This window comes from Takifugu rubripes, chromosome 3, assembly GCF_901000725.2.
Source record: "Takifugu rubripes chromosome 3, fTakRub1.2, whole genome shotgun sequence".
In the NCBI taxonomy this organism is placed as follows: Eukaryota; Metazoa; Chordata; class Actinopteri; order Tetraodontiformes; family Tetraodontidae; genus Takifugu; species Takifugu rubripes.
Window position 1 is genome coordinate 15,782,881 of NC_042287.1, and position 14,961 is coordinate 15,797,841.

At 52.6% G+C, this 14,961-nt stretch overlaps 2 protein-coding genes and 1 long non-coding RNA gene across 4 annotated transcripts in view; 2 read left to right on the forward strand and 1 right to left on the reverse strand.

The window, feature by feature from the left end:
• The first annotated feature begins 696 nt into the window (after window positions 1-696).
• On the forward strand, window positions 697-5,097 carry peds1 (plasmanylethanolamine desaturase 1). The gene is made up of 6 exons (XM_003963538.3): window positions 697-934; window positions 2,126-2,245; window positions 2,317-2,408; window positions 2,484-2,628; window positions 3,547-3,759; window positions 3,834-5,097. Exons 1-6 carry the CDS (start codon window positions 799-801, stop codon window positions 3,953-3,955), a joined length of 828 nt encoding a protein of 275 aa, XP_003963587.2. The 5' UTR covers window positions 697-798; the 3' UTR covers window positions 3,956-5,097.
• An 859-nt stretch (window positions 5,098-5,956) lies between these two features.
• The window catches only part of LOC115249142 (uncharacterized), a 36,387-nt gene continuing 27,382 nt past the window's right edge, over window positions 5,957-14,961 (reverse strand). For both annotated transcript variants that reach the window (XR_003887825.1, XR_003887824.1), the window contains exon 3: window positions 5,957-7,947. This is a non-coding gene — a long non-coding RNA (uncharacterized lncRNA). The remainder of the gene's footprint in view (window positions 7,948-14,961) is intronic.
• slc52a3-1 (solute carrier family 52 member 3-1) lies at window positions 7,634-10,565 on the forward strand. The gene is made up of 4 exons (XM_003963539.3): window positions 7,634-7,763; window positions 8,395-9,469; window positions 9,598-9,721; window positions 9,906-10,565. The coding sequence occupies exons 2-4, from the start codon at window positions 8,469-8,471 to the stop codon at window positions 10,116-10,118; spliced, it is 1,338 nt and encodes a 445-aa protein (XP_003963588.2). The 5' UTR covers window positions 7,634-7,763; window positions 8,395-8,468; the 3' UTR covers window positions 10,119-10,565.

Here is a 14,961-nt window from a genome sequence, read left to right on the forward strand (position 1 = left end):
TTTTCCATTAAAGTCAACTCTTTTCTACGGACAAAATAGGAGCTTGTTTAATGTTCAGATTGAATCCACATTACGGAGAAACGCTGCCACCTGGCGTCGTAAACGTGGAACTACATTACGCGGAGCGCGAAGGACTGTGGGTAAAAAACAAACTTGAGCCTCAGCACGTAGAGTTCACATGGTTCACAGGGAAGTGGGACCTGTCAGCAGAACTTCATTTAATGCCCGTATAAACTCCTGCCCCTGTTTTTTTTAAAAATACATGTGTTCGTTGTTTAGTCAAAAGCTCTTGAATGATACTGTATCAACATTTTAAAATGTTTTATGTTGTCAATCTTAAGAACAAAGTGCCAACTGGAGTCACAGAAAGCTAAGAGCAGGCCATCTTTAGCAGGAAATAACCGAGTAAATTTACTCAAGAACGCCTGAACCTCGCTAAACTTGAGGATTTCCGAGTTGTCAGATTGTTGCGTGACGACTCTGATTACGTGTTCCAGATCATGTATCGGTCGATGGCGGGACCACAGCGCCCCCTGCCGAACACCTAAGAAGGCGGCCCACGCTGTCGACACGACGGGTGGGGTCGACAAATGCGGTCTTTCCTCTCTCGAACCTCATTGGTCGCTTCACCGTCTGCGGAGCACTTTTGCGGCTGCTCATTGGTCAGTACTCTCACCGGCTCGTACCTGATTGGCTAAAGGTCGCCGCGGTGACTGTGGGCTGAGAAGTTGGTGAGTCCGTTGGTTCCTGGCTGGCTGAGAGCGGTGAGGCTGAAGGGGCCGGGCCCACAGTGGAGAAATGGCGAGTATGCTTGAAGAGAACGGCGGTGGAGCGGAAGCGACGAACCCAGAGCCGCAGGGACCGGGCCGGAGTATAGTAAGATGGGGTCAGCACCACGCCGGTGCCAGGGAACTGGCCAGTTTATACTCACCAGGTGAGTCGCTCTCCAGCTCCGTCGTGCGATTTGTTCTCCGGCTTAAGTGTCCATGAGTGGCGTGACACAACGACAGTGTTTTCGTAACGTTTTCGTAATATGCTGCAGAATCACCCGACCGAACCGCCGGTTTACCTGATCGGGACCGATAAACGAGGCGGGAGAACCGGCAGCAGCCCCGCTGGCCCCTGTCGTACTTTTGTTGTTGCACAAGAGAAGTCATGTGAGATTGGCCAAATTTGCTGTTTTCCTTTGACATTTGGAGCATCGGGCGGAGGTTCCGAAGGATCCTCTGCGGCTGCTTCAGGCTCCGGAGCCTCATGAAGCCGCAGCTGTGACCTTTGGTTAAACACGCTTGTCGCCAAGTCAGCGTCGCACAAAAGAGGCGAATGCCTCACCCAAAAATGGATGATTTGGGATTTCTGGACCGTGGCAGAGGTTTGAAGGTCCAACATGAGTAGCATAAAGAGTCCCTGCAGGAATATCGGACCCTGACCCCGATCACGACGGCTTTGACGGTTCTTTTGATGCCGTGGGGCATAGTACTATAATCTATAATCTCCCCCAGGCTGTAAGATTCAGACAGGTTTTACAAGCAGTACCGCTCCGGCACAGAGGAGCCGGTGCTGACGCGTTACCAACTTCTTGGTTTGGATCATCACATCAGGTAAAGTTCACCAGCTGCTGCGACCCGGAGATGCATTATCTCTCCCCCGTGACCTTTCAGACAGACGCTGGGAGCTGCTAAGGCGGCGATAAGCTGGTCCGACCCACAACAAACGTGGGTGCCGAGACAACGGCGGACTGTCGAGAGCGCGGCGGTCCGTCACACCACTCATCCCGGAACGTGGCAGAGGGACAAAAGAGAAAAGAACCGGGACAAATGTCTCAAGGAAGCGCTGGTGGTCCATGTCCACGATGACTTTCGGAGCTCTGAAGGGCTTGTTGGGTCTCCTGGGTTCATCCTCGCGAGCCCGAATGGCGGCTCGCCTTTTTATCATGACGGGCAGTTTAAGGCGTGTCGGAGAACTGGTACCAAGACGCTGAAGATCCCCCATCGGACGGGAACCAAACGTATCTGTTGCTAATCCGTTGTTGCTAAAATGAACGTTTATTTTGACTGGAAACCAGGACGAGTCGAGTGCAGGTGCTCATCTGGATCCTGGTGGGGTTTTTTTCTGTGTCTTCCAGGCAAACGATGTCAAGAATGGCTCAGCGTCATCCTCTGCTTTTCTCTCATGGCCTTCAACTTCATTCACCTACTTGCCAACTTCCACCTGGGACATCTGTGGTTCATCCTGCTGAGCATCTGTAAGTGCCACCGCTGCCTCGGGCTCTCGCTCCTGCCTCCTCCTTCAGCTTTGTCTCCTCCCTGCTTCCAGTGGCGGGGATCCTCACCGCAGACTTTGCTTCAGGACTGGTTCACTGGGGGGCCGACACTTGGGGGTCGGTGGATCTGCCCGTCTTTGGAAAGGTGAGGCTCCCGCTTCCTGTCTGCGCCCGGCTGAACCCGTCGGTCTAAAAGGTGCGTTTCTGCGGCGTCTTGCAGGCCTTCATACGCCCGTTCAGAGAGCACCACATCGACCCCACAGCCATCACCCGTCACGATTTCATTGAGACCAACGGAGACAACTGCATGCTGACCATCGTCCCCCTGGCAAACATGGCCTTCAACTTCCTCACCCTCTCGCCTGGTGAGTCTCTCTGACTGACGCTTCCTTCCATGTTTCAGAGGCAGAGCGGGATAAATGGACTTTTCTATTTATTTAAAAAAAAGGGAGCCTAATTGCCGTGTTTTTAGGTGCTCTACTTTCTGGGTAATATTTAATTGTGTCAGATTATTAATTATCTTACACCAGCAATCACACCGCCTCAGTCCTCCTTCACACTATCTGTTGCTATGGAGATATGCAACTCGAGGGCTACTGAAGTACCCTGATGAAGGTCAGAGGGAACCTGGAGTGGTTTCTTTTTATAGTCACAACCCACCATGCGGATCAATTATGAAATTATGCTGGAAAACCTTTAGCAGATCCACTCCAGACCAGTAGGTGGCAGTAATGTACTCAAATCTTGTTTAAACACTCTTATTAAACAAAAATACAAAGCATGTTTACATACAGTCTATATGATGAAACCTCATGTGAAACAAAGCAACACCACCGCCCTCTAGTGGCTGGAACTGGGATGACAGCATTACTGTCATTTTGGGTATTATTTTAGTTTCAATACATAAATTTGATGCAATAAAACTGAGTGAAACTGCTATTGAGAAACGTTGATATATTTGAAATTTGGGCCTAAGACAAGAGGAGGTGTGTGTGTGTGTGTGTGTTTTTGCCGTGGTTCTCCTGGGAGCCCATTAACGTGTGATGGTGAAGGGTGCATTCACCCAGCACTGGCCGTCCTTGGTGACCCCCCCCCCCGCTGGAGATTTATCGTCAGGGCTGTCCTCACAGGGTCACGGCCTCATTAAGGAGCCTCTCCTGCCGTCCTTCCTGCCATCAGGCGCGAGCACCCAGAACACTGCTGCTAAATTAAGCGGAATGTTAAACGGCTTCTTTAAACCCACGTTAACGAGCCGACCTCACCTCTCTGCTTCCTTCCTGCAGCGGAGATTTACCACATCTACCCCTGGTACTGCTACCTGTTTGCACTGGCCATCTTCGTGACGCTCACCAACCAGATTCACAAGTGGTCGCACACGTACTTCGGGCTGCCTCCCCCGGTGGTGCTCCTGCAGGACTGGCACATCATCCTCCCCCGCAAGCACCACCGCATCCACCACGTCTCCCCCCACGAGACCTATTTCTGCATAACTACAGGTCCGTTTCCTCCCGAGCGCCAGGGAAGGGGGCTGGAGACGCGGCATTTCATGGCCTGTTTCTTTCTCTGCCAGGTTGGCTGAACTACCCTCTGGAGAAAATAGGCTTTTGGAGGAACCTGGAGGACCTGATCCAGGGCGTGACGGGAGAGAAGCCCAGAGCGGACGACCTGAAATGGGCTCACAAAGTCAAGTAAAGCCGCGGGCTAACTGAACCCTACCTCAGAAGAGGCTGGCTCCGTCCAGCTCGCCCCCCTTTTTTGCCTCACACGAACTGTAACCCATCGAACGAAAACTTAACAATTCCCGAGGCCATAGCTTTAAGTCTTGCACATTTTGTCTGTTTTTTCAAAGAAGAGGGCTCTGTTTTCCTTCATCACTCACAAAGATCGTCAGTTCAAACTGCAATATATCCTTAACTGTGTGTGCCAGCGCATCGTCCATTTTCGGTTGAGTAACGGTGTTCACGCTCCCGGGAAAAAGCTCCTCTTTTATAGGGAGAGACGCGAGGTGGCGCCACCTACAGCACGGCTACTGTCACATCACTCTTTAGTCACGTACGTGATGCCTGATTTAGGCCTTAGGTATTAATAGCTAAAGAACAAATGAGTTATTTACTGTTACATTCATTTAATTCTTGCACATCACTGCTCAGCTGCACACTGGGATTAGATTCCAGTCCTCATAATCTGCTACTAATCAGACGTGTTTTATAGATTATTGTGTTGGAAGAGTTGAAGCCAGCAGGAAACTTCCCACCAGGACGCGAAATGAGCGATGATGTTAGTCGGTTGATCTCAAACCTTAACGTGGGCCAAGCTAAAGAAGCTAACATGCTAACGCGGCATAACTGCGTCATCTGTGTGACTTTAATCCTGGTGAAAATGGGCAACGGCGAACCATCTTCAGCTCCTGGTTTCAAACAAACGCCAGAGAAGCAAGGGCGTCTTGTCCTTCTGCGGCCAGCCACCGGGGGGCGCTCGTCCATCTGGTGTATTTTTGATTGTTTGTCCTGGAGCGGCGTGTGCAGTGTTTTCCAGAACTGAGCTTGGAGCGCCCCGTTGCCCCCGTGAGCCGTGTTTCCTCCATCTGAGTCGCTGATCTTACAAGGGCTTCGCTGAAGGCTGACGCTTGAGTTGATTGCGTAACGCTACTATATTCCTGGCTGTTCAATTGAGTTTAGCTTTTTTCCCGTGGAGATGCATTCGTACAGCTGATAACTATGCAGTTTGAGGCCCTCGACGCTACGTCTTAAATCACCTGATTAGGATAGAATGCCTTCCTTTTATAGAAAAAAAAAAAAATGTGTTTAAGCGTTTAAAAATTTGGGGCTACAGAGAAAAAAAAGAGGCCACCTTTAATCAAATGCATGACGAAAACGCCGTTGTCGACGCAGGTGTCGGAACACGTGCACGCGCATGCTGGCTCGTGCGAGTAATACACAAAAACACGAGTTTCTTCCTTCCAGGGACGCCGGAGCTTCTGGGTTCATTAGAGAAACACTTTAAATTGGCGGCAAACTTCTTTGCTATGGTTTAATATTATTTTTTTTAAAAAGGTCCTTCATACTTGATTCTGTAGAACATCCATCACAGGTCGTTAGGGCGCCGCAGACGCGCCGTGCTTGTACAGTGTCGAAGCGTTTCAGTGTGCAGCAGCAGCAGCTCGTGTAATATATGCTGATTAATGGGCGCTGTCCCGCCACTGCGCCCCCTTGAGGCCTCTTTAGGAATTTACTCTGTTCACTTCTAATTATCTTCAGTGAAATTCCAAAATGTTTTTTTTTTTTTTTTAATGGCTTTGCTGGATGTTTCTGCTTTCTGTGACGATATGAGCGCGATAGATGGTTTAAGGACAGTTTGTTTCTGCTGCCAAAAGGAACGCCGACGCATCAGGAAGTGGAGGGGGGGGGGTCGGAAGGGAAGCTGGGGGGATTTAGCATTTAAGATTCTGTGTCTAGGTGTGGAGCGGTCCACTTCAACCATCTTTATCTGGACACATTGACAACAATAAGAGTATTTTCTAGTAAGAGTATTTTTGTTAATCCTAGTCGAAGCCGCTGGGAATGACGGAAAAGTTGAATTCATCTTCCCAGTGGCTGAAGTAGATGTGACGGATTTGTGTTGATTCTGGAATCACATGAGGAATTGTGAGTGGCTCCCATCCCGTTGGTTCCACGTGCTTTATACGTTCGGTCGTAGCCATATTGTGTATCCGCCGGGATTTGTCTTGTTTTTTTTTTTTTTCCTGCTTTGAGATACTTCTGGGCATCGTCCGTGGGCCGGAAGGCTTGTTTTTGATCGGGATTGTGCAGAAAAACTCTTAATTTCCACCTGAGGACGTTTTCGGCGCCAGAGGATCGACAGGTGCGGGTTTAACGGCCTCGCCGCGTTCAAACCGCGTTCGTTTTAATTGCCTTATTCTCTCCCTGATTGATTTATTGTGAATCTTTACGTGGGGAAAAGACGGACTTATTTCTCTTCACTTGCCTCTGACTTGTTGTGGTTGGTTTGATGTGCGCTGCTGGTGGAGTTTTAGATATCAGATTAATGCCTTGATGCCTTTCTGTTGTCTTCAGATTGGGAGACTAACAATGTACATATGAAACTGTATTTATAAATAAACTAAATAAAGGGTTGATAATTAGCAGCTGCTGTGCTGAAGGCGTCTCTCCTCTGATTGGCCGGTTCCTGGCAGCGTCGCTGGAGCCCAACACCATCGCCTGGTTCCTCGTCTTTGATCTCGGCTCCTGGTGGAAATGGGAATTCTGGGATTCCTCTTTGTTCGTGGCGTGCGTTTCGACCTTTTTCGAGCCGTTATTGGCGGGTGGGATCGGCGCCAGAGGCGGTTCCATCACGACCTCCGGCACAAACCGAGCGGGAGGAACCAAATTTAGAAGAAAGACAATCGGGCCGGTTGTTTTTTCCTCTCGGATAAAATCGGATCAAAGGGGTTTATTTTTAATTCTCGGCGGCTGTTGACAAAAACAAGGACGTCGGATTGAACAAGCAAACACCTGACGGTGTCCCGGGCGCTTGTGGTGATCGCCGAAATCACGCAGGGCGACAGGGTGTCGCACGACATCCGTCAGGGCGGCGGCGGCGCACGGTGCTGCGGGAGCAGCGACCGCTCACCACGCGCACGAGGAAAACTTCCCAGAACCGAAGCAAACAAAAGGCCTCAGGAGCACGAGTGTACATCGGCCCCCCCGCCCGCTGTTGGAACGTCAAATATTGACACTTGGGATTTCCTGTTGCAGCACACGTGGCGGACGCAGGCAGCCGGGCGCGATGACATCAGCCTACAGGTGGGATGTTGGCGTGTTGTTGCTTTTCCCAGCGAACTTTCTAGTCGCCGTTTGTGCGTCGACGGTTAAATAGAGCGTCACTATTTACGCCTCGCTGAGGAGAAAAGCCTGCTGACGTTTCATCTGAGGGTTGGTATAAAGTGGAAAAACGAGTTCGGCTGCATAATTTAAAAAAAAAAACAGGAGAAGAAGAAATAGTAAATATTGATCTGACACTTTTTAAGCCTCAGGTGAGTTTTCTGGAAGTAAAACCAGCTGGGAGGAGGCCAAAACCTCTCCTTCAGCCCTGATAATGGGCCCAAAGATCACCAGATTACCTGCTGTAAAAGGTTATCAGTCATGTTTTCAGGGTGTCCTGACATGAAAAGATTGTTAATAATTAGGGAAGGATGACCCCTGACCCCTGCTGCTGCCTTTCGCGTGTAAGTGTGATAAGACTGATCCTTACCAGAACGCACTCGTTCCATAGTCGTCCAAGCGCTGTGTGGCCACCAGGGGGCAGTAAAAGCGCAGTTTCCCCGTTTCTGGCACGCACGCGCGCAGGCGCGCTCCCTGCTCTGAGAGGACTCTGACCTACCCAGCAGCCATGTGATCCCCATCAGTGAGAGAAGGCAGGAGCAGTTGAAGGAAGTCTGTCACTAACTTGTACACGAGATGACAGCACGTCGTGTCCGTCACCTCCAGGGATGAAGACACGGGTGAGTATATTTACCTTTACAGCAGCTCATCGGTTTCTCCTCCAACATGAGGATCTGGCCTCAGAGCAGAGTTTTGGAACTATTTGCAGAGCGACCACGGGCGTCATTAGCGCGTCTCCTGACAGCTGGTGACTGAAAACTGGCTGAGGAGTCACAAGTGGTCTGTTTAACACGCTCCAAACCCCTAAAATATATCTCAGAATTAATGTAGAAGGAAGCACGAAAGAGGGAAGAGATGAAGAGATGTTTCCTGTCAAACTCAACTTTAAGGAGGCACAGAGCTCAAACACTCAGGATGAAAGGATTTGCTTGGTTATTGCCATAAAATAGCCCCTTTCTTGGATCACAGATTAGTTTTTAATGCCCATTCCAAACATTATTAGATCTATTTGTTGCGGAGGTCACCGATGCAGCTGCACAGGAACCGGATGTGGTTCGCCCAAAAATCCCTAAACTATCGTGAGAAACCGTGACCTCGACGCTTGCTTCCTATTTTTCCTCCGTTTTAAGGAAGCAACACGTCTGTTTCTGATTATTCTGCTGACTCGATGGAGCATTTTAAGGATTAAATCTGATAATTGCTCAACCGCTCGGATCTGAAAGTGACCGATTTCTTTTGATAAACCCGAAGGTATGACGCGCAGCGGAGGCTGGATTGACGATTTCTTCCGCTCGGGACTGTCTTGGCGCTGATCCGGCTCCAGAATGGGTCTGCTGGTGCACGTGCTGGCCTGCGCCTTCGGCCTGGGCTCCTGGGTGGCGGTGAACGGCCTGTGGGTGGAGCTGCCCCTCATCGTCAACACCCTCCCGGAGGGCTGGGAGCTGCCCTCCTACCTGACCGTCATCATCCAGCTGGCCAACCTGGGGCCCCTGCTGGTCACCCTCATGCACAAGCTGTACCCGGGCCGCCTCAAGGAGCACCTCATCATCTACTGCATCCTCTCCATCGGGGTGGTGTCCTGCATCCTGCTGGCCTTCTTCTGGGACCGGACGACGGTGGTGGCGGGCGGGCGGCGCAGCACGGCCTTCTTCATCATCACCTTCTTCCTCTCGCTGGTGGACTGCACCTCCTCCGTCACCTTCCTGCCCTTCATGATGCGGCTCCCCGCCAAGTACGTCACCACGTACTTTATCGGCGAGGGGCTCAGCGGCTTCATCCCCGGCGTGATCGCCCTGGCGCAAGGCGTGGGGATGGCCAAGTGCGTCAACTCCTCCGAGATGGCGGGGAACCAAACGGGCGGCGAGGCGCCCCTGCAGACCGTCTACCTCCCCCCCAACTTCTCAACGGAGGTCTTCTTCTTCCTCTTAGCGGCGATGATGAGCATCAGCCTGACCGCTTTCATCGCGCTCAAAAAGCTCCCTCGCACGTACTCGTCCGCTGACCCCCTGGTGGCCGACGCCGCCACGTCCGTCAGCTCGGGCCTGGACAACCCAGCGGGCCCCACTGACGGAGAGGCTCTGCAAAGCAACGTTGAGGGTCCAGCAGAGGGCAAAGGTCACCCGGCGGGCTCCCAGCACTCGGGCTACCAGCTCGCCTTCATCTACTTGATGGTGGTGTGGGTCAACGCCGCCACCAACGGCCTGCTGCCGTCCGTGCAGACCTACTCCTGCATGCCCTACGGGAACCGGGCCTATCACCTCTCTGCCGCCCTGTCCTCGGTGGCCAACCCCGTCGCCTGCACCGTCGCAATGTTCTTTCAAAAGAGGTAAAAGGTCAAGTTTGAAATGCCCCTAAAAACCGCAGGAGGGAGCGACTGGACTTTGCTCTCCGGGTTCTGAGCTCGTTCTGTTATCTCCTCTCCCTCGGGCTGATTAAAACCCCGGTGGTTTGCAGGTCCCTGGTCTTCCTGGGTGCTCTGCTGGTGCTGGGAACAGGCTTTGGCAGCTATAACATGGCCATGGCGGCGCTGAGTCCCTGCCCTTTGCTTCAAGGCTCCGTGGTCGGAGAAGTGATCATCGTAAGTGAACTGCCGGGAGTTTTCCTCAGGGAAAGTTAATCTAGTAGAGAGAAACGGTGTTGAGCAACTCTGCTCTGTGCTGTGTCATCGGTGTTGATAAGGTACCGACAAACGCTGTTACACCATCCCAGATGATCCATTTAGATAAGCTCCTCTGTTCCCTTTGTTCTTTCGCCCTCTCCAGGTGATCTCATGGCTCTTGTTCACCGGGACGCTGACTTACGTAAAAGTAATGGTGGGCGTGATGCTGAGAGACCGCAGTCACAGCGCCCTCGTCTGGTGTGGAGCGGCGGCGCAGACGGGGTCTCTGGTGGGCTCGGTCACCATGTTCCCGCTGGTTAACACTTACAAATTCTTCAGGTCGGGAGACTTGTGCAACACAGCGTGTCCGTTATGACGGGAAGTTTGGAATTCAGGAGAGGCCGATGTAATGCCTGTGTGAAATAGAGCTCTATAGTTTAGAATAAAGCCTAAAAGAGGGGAAATTGTTGACGGTGCGTGTGTGAATCCAGATAAGAGACCAATGCGCTCCAATAATCACCAGATGGTCTGTTTCTTGTCAAACCTCATGTTTGGAGCCGTTCAGGATGAAACTCGTAGTTGCTAAGCTATTTTCTGCATACACTGAACATTATCAAGTTATTTCTGCCTTTGTTTTTAGTTAAACTATGCTCTTTTTCTGTGGAACATTTTATTCATCTTTATTTTTTATTTTTTAATTTACGACTGTCATTCCCACTTCTGTCCACAAGGTGGCTCTAGCACTCCGCCCTCTTGACCTGACTGCTCGTTTTTGACCAGTTGAGACTCCAAAATCAAAATAAATCTAAATATTATGACAGTTTTGGATACGCGTCGTTATTGACTGTGTACATCTGACATCAATGTAACATACGTGCATTTCCATTTCACATGTATTTCACGCGGTGCTTGAACATACCGCAGGTCACCGCATTCACGCACTCATCCATGAAAATACACGCAACAGCAATTACCAGTGAAATCTACGCGAGCGCCCTCTCATCCTTTGGCCTCCCACCATCTCCATCAAACATGCTGCTGTGCATGCTCACAGGAGGATGGAGGGATGCTGGTCATCCATGGGAACAGTAAAGTGGTTTCCCATCAGCAGCTGTTCCTCCTCTATGCCCTCTTCACCTCCAGGAGGGGAGAGGGAGAGGTCCCCTGGCCTGTGGCAGGAGGGGGGCTCTAATTACTGATGCTCAGCAGGGGCCGATGGCTGTTGCCCCTGCCGCTGGCCACTTGGGAGCTTCCCTGACCCCGACACTAAGTAAAAACAAAAAGATAAAGAAAGGAAAATGGGGCCACAATTAGCCCTGCGTAGCCTGCAGGGCTCAGGAGCAGCGGAGGAGAAGCACAGATGGGACTTTCTCACTTGGATTTGTCGAATTTGTGCAAGCTGCACAGAAAAGCACCGCAGCCGGATGACGAAAGGAGAGAGAAATCTTCATCACTCCACACAATGCTGCAGATTCGCCGTTTCCCTTCCACCTGAAGCCCGCGTGCAAATGCCCGTATTTAAATGCAATCAACAGGATTTTCCCCGAGCTCCATTAGCTGAATTCCTTGATTGGTTCAGGTTTTTTTTTTTTTTTTTTTTTGTGTGTGTGTGGAGACAAAAGAGAGCAGGAAAGAAAAGTGTATCGCTCTCCTGCGAGTGTCAGATGGTCCCATCGCTCCTCCAGCTGGTCAGGAGGGGCCGCGGCCACCTGGAAGTTCTGCGAGATCCTGCAGTCTCCTCCGCCATGTGAGGACTTACTACACGGCTGAGGGCTCCATCTGCTCAGGACGACACCTCCCAGAGTGCCCCCCCCCCCCGCCCCCCAACAACCCCTGTGCCTCTCAGCTAAATGAGCAGCGTGTCAAAGGGAAGGAGGAGTTAGCCTCCCTTTAACTGGATAAGAGAACGAACCCACAGCGACGGCACAGACGCCACCGGTGCTCCTGCTGAATCGGCACATTTGTCACCTGTCTTTGACTTTGCCCGATTGTTTATTTCTGATGCCGGAGAGCTCAGGAAGCGGCGCGTCGCCTGCTTGGAACGTGTAAAAAGGAAAAAAAAACAAAAAAAAAAACCCCCAAAGCTGCCGCCGTTTATTGTGGCGCCGCAAATAAAGCTGCGCTCGGAGCGGCGCGTGGACGTGCACGGGTGAAGCTGCAGGCTGACAGATTCTGGCAGCTGATGTTCAGGTGAACAGCTTGTGGGTAAACCATGCAGACAGTCACAGTTCAGGCAGCATCCCTCCCATCCACACACACACACACATGCACGCACACACACACCTCATCATAAAGGCTGTCCATTTCCTCAGAATTGGATGTGACAAGCCTGTGTCACATCAGCGGAGCGTCTGGGAGCAGACAGTGATGCGCGCGGGCCCACTCCTCGTTTTCTATCAGCAGGTATTGATGTTGCTTTAATGAAGTGCCTGGCTCTCCACCCGAGGAAGAGACAAGTCTGTCAGCATATGTAAATGCTTCCTGCCTGTCATTGTTGTGGGGAGTTCAGCATGGGTCAGCTTAGATTCCCCCTCTGGGAACCCTTTGTTCCGGAGCCCACAGGGCCACATGAGGGGACCAATTACAGCGATGCGCAGCAGGACGGGGGTGCTAACTTGTTACCCCGCTGTAGCGAGCTAATTATTACCTCCACTCTGCGGGCAGTGCAGAGCCAGAGCGCCCAGACGGCGAACAAAAGCCGGCGTGTCGGTTTGAATGTAACTCTGATGTAAATTCGCTCCGTCTCAGGGATGCGGCCGGTCCTTCCTCTTCGGGGAATCGGGTTGATATCGAAGGGACAATTATTACACTTTGGAAAAGGTCATCCCAATTTTCCACCCATAAATACCCGGCGAGCCACTGGAAACCTCAGCGGAGCCCCTTTGCATTGTCGATGCAAAGGCAATTTACGGGCGGTGGCGGCTGCCAAGCGCGTAACCTTGATGCGATGTCAAGAAAGAAAATGATTTATGAAAGTGGATCTGTGTTCTCCTCTGTCCCGAGCGAGACCCAGGTGGACCGTGGACACATAAACACTCGCCGTTGCTGCCGGCCCTCGCCCACTAAAGTGAGTCCAGGAGTGGAGCCGCAGGTATCTGAGACACACCTGAACACCTGAGCCCCCCCCGGCCGCTCCCCTGCTGCCTAAAACAAAGGGCATAAAGCCTCAAAACACACCTACTGCTGCATAAAGACGCCCTTCCTTTCCTTCTAGACCCCCCCCTCCTGACATCCAGCCCATTCATCTCCTTCTCCCCACCCCCAGTGACCAGCCTGGCCCAGCTGCTTGGGCCGACCAGTCCCCCTCGTGTGTGGGGCCAGTGGAGTGGAAAATGGCTGCTGCTAGAGAGCCCACTTTAGAGAGCCATCATCCTTTGAAGGGGCCTGATGGCCTTTGACAGCCGCAGTGTTAACACGGAGCCCACACCACAACACGCTGCTATTATCACGTTTGCTAACGCAGGAGGAGAGAGGGAGGGATCAAGGGGAGGCCCTGTCGCTCCATGTTTGAATCCAGAGGTGGCGCCTGTGCTCGTGTGAGCCGCGCCGCGGCGACACGGCGGGGGGACGTGACATGGGATCACTGACAGCCTGTTGGAAGCTGTGTTTCAACATGCCAGGCTGGGTTTGGAAGGAAATATCCTTCCTGATCAGTATCAATCCAGCGCTGACGCACGGTAGCGAGGCGGCTCCTGAAAACGCCGCCCACCCGTCTGCAGACGCCAAACGCTGCGGTTTATTTACACATCCGGCAGTTGCAGAGCAGCGGTTTAACTCATTTGGAGGCAAAAGTCAATAGCGGCGCTCGCGTGTTTCCCCCTCTAATCACTCTTGAGGGAAATATCTGCCTTTTTCTGCTGCTAAACGCTCCGTTCAGCAGCCGACGGAGCCCTTTTGCTGAAACCAGCCCGTTTTTCCAGCACTCTGGCGGTTCTGGAAGGCGGTGTCGGCGCGTTAGCCGCCGCTCTGGGCCCTAATTCACCTTTGACCTGATTTATGGATGCAGGTGGGCTGCGTGGCGAATAAACGGCGACACCCGCCAGGCTCAGGCCGGCGGCGCTCCGGCCCCCGTCCGCGTCCGTAACCCGAGCAGCCGGCAGCTCCGGCACGTGTTGCTGGAGGACCCACGCGGAGCTCCGAATGAGCAACAGTGATTTTAACAGCAACAAATGGCCGAGGTCTGTCATTACCCGGATTTGTGCCTGGGCGATCATTACCTGCCACAGATGCCGCCGTTGTTGCGTGTCTCCGTTTGTCCCGGGGCTCCTGTAACCACGACCGAGCAGGAGGGGCTTTTGTCCAGACGCACACCTGATCTCGGCAATCAATCGGCGGCTCTAACCCGCACGCGACCCTCCCAGGCGCTGCCTCAAGGCCGTCCATCTGTTGCTACCGGGGTGTGCGGCTACGCCGGCGTGCAGGTCCCATCCGTGCGCTGGAGCGCGTCGGGAGTGGGCGGCTGCAGGAAATAGGTGATTCGCTCCTCTGCTGTCAGAGAGAAGGAGGTTACGAACAAGTGCCGAGCGTGTAATTAGCAGCGGAGGCTCTAAAGAAACGTCCTTTATCCCTCCTCTGACCAGACGTGCGGTGGAGACGCGCTGGAAAACAGCTTTTTAGTCCTGCTGACTCGGCGTTCCCGGGTTAGCGTGACGGCCTCGGCGCTCGATGCCGCGGGAGAAAGATGCCCGGGAATTTCACCCGGAGCGTCTCGTTCCAGCGAGGGACGCCGCGGGCGAAGGCTAAACGTCCCCCGTCTCCCGTCCACGCGGCGAGAAAGGCGGCGCCGGCATCCACGTGGTTCCCAGCATGCGCCCCCCCCTCAGGGATCTCTCTACATAAACACATGCGTTTTTATCTGCAGTCATAAAATTTATTATTCAGACGTGACGTCGCTCCGCGGAGCTTCAACTTTAACTTCGCTCTTCAGTATTTTTATCGCAGTTCAACGGTTTTCTGCAGCTCAGATGGGATGTGAATCATCCCGCCCGGCTGTGGGGGGGGGGGGGGGCGGAGACCGTGCTGGCGTGCCGGTCGGCCTCTCTCGCTCTGCCTGCATGTACTGGGAGTGGGAGGTTGCAGTAAATATGTCATTTGTGGTTCTGGGCGCGCTGACACCTCTGCTCCCAGAGGTGTCGCCTTCTCTGCGGGGGCTTGAAACCCATGTTTAAAGACACGGGCGCTGCGGCGAGACCGCTGGCGTGTAATTAACACTCACCGAT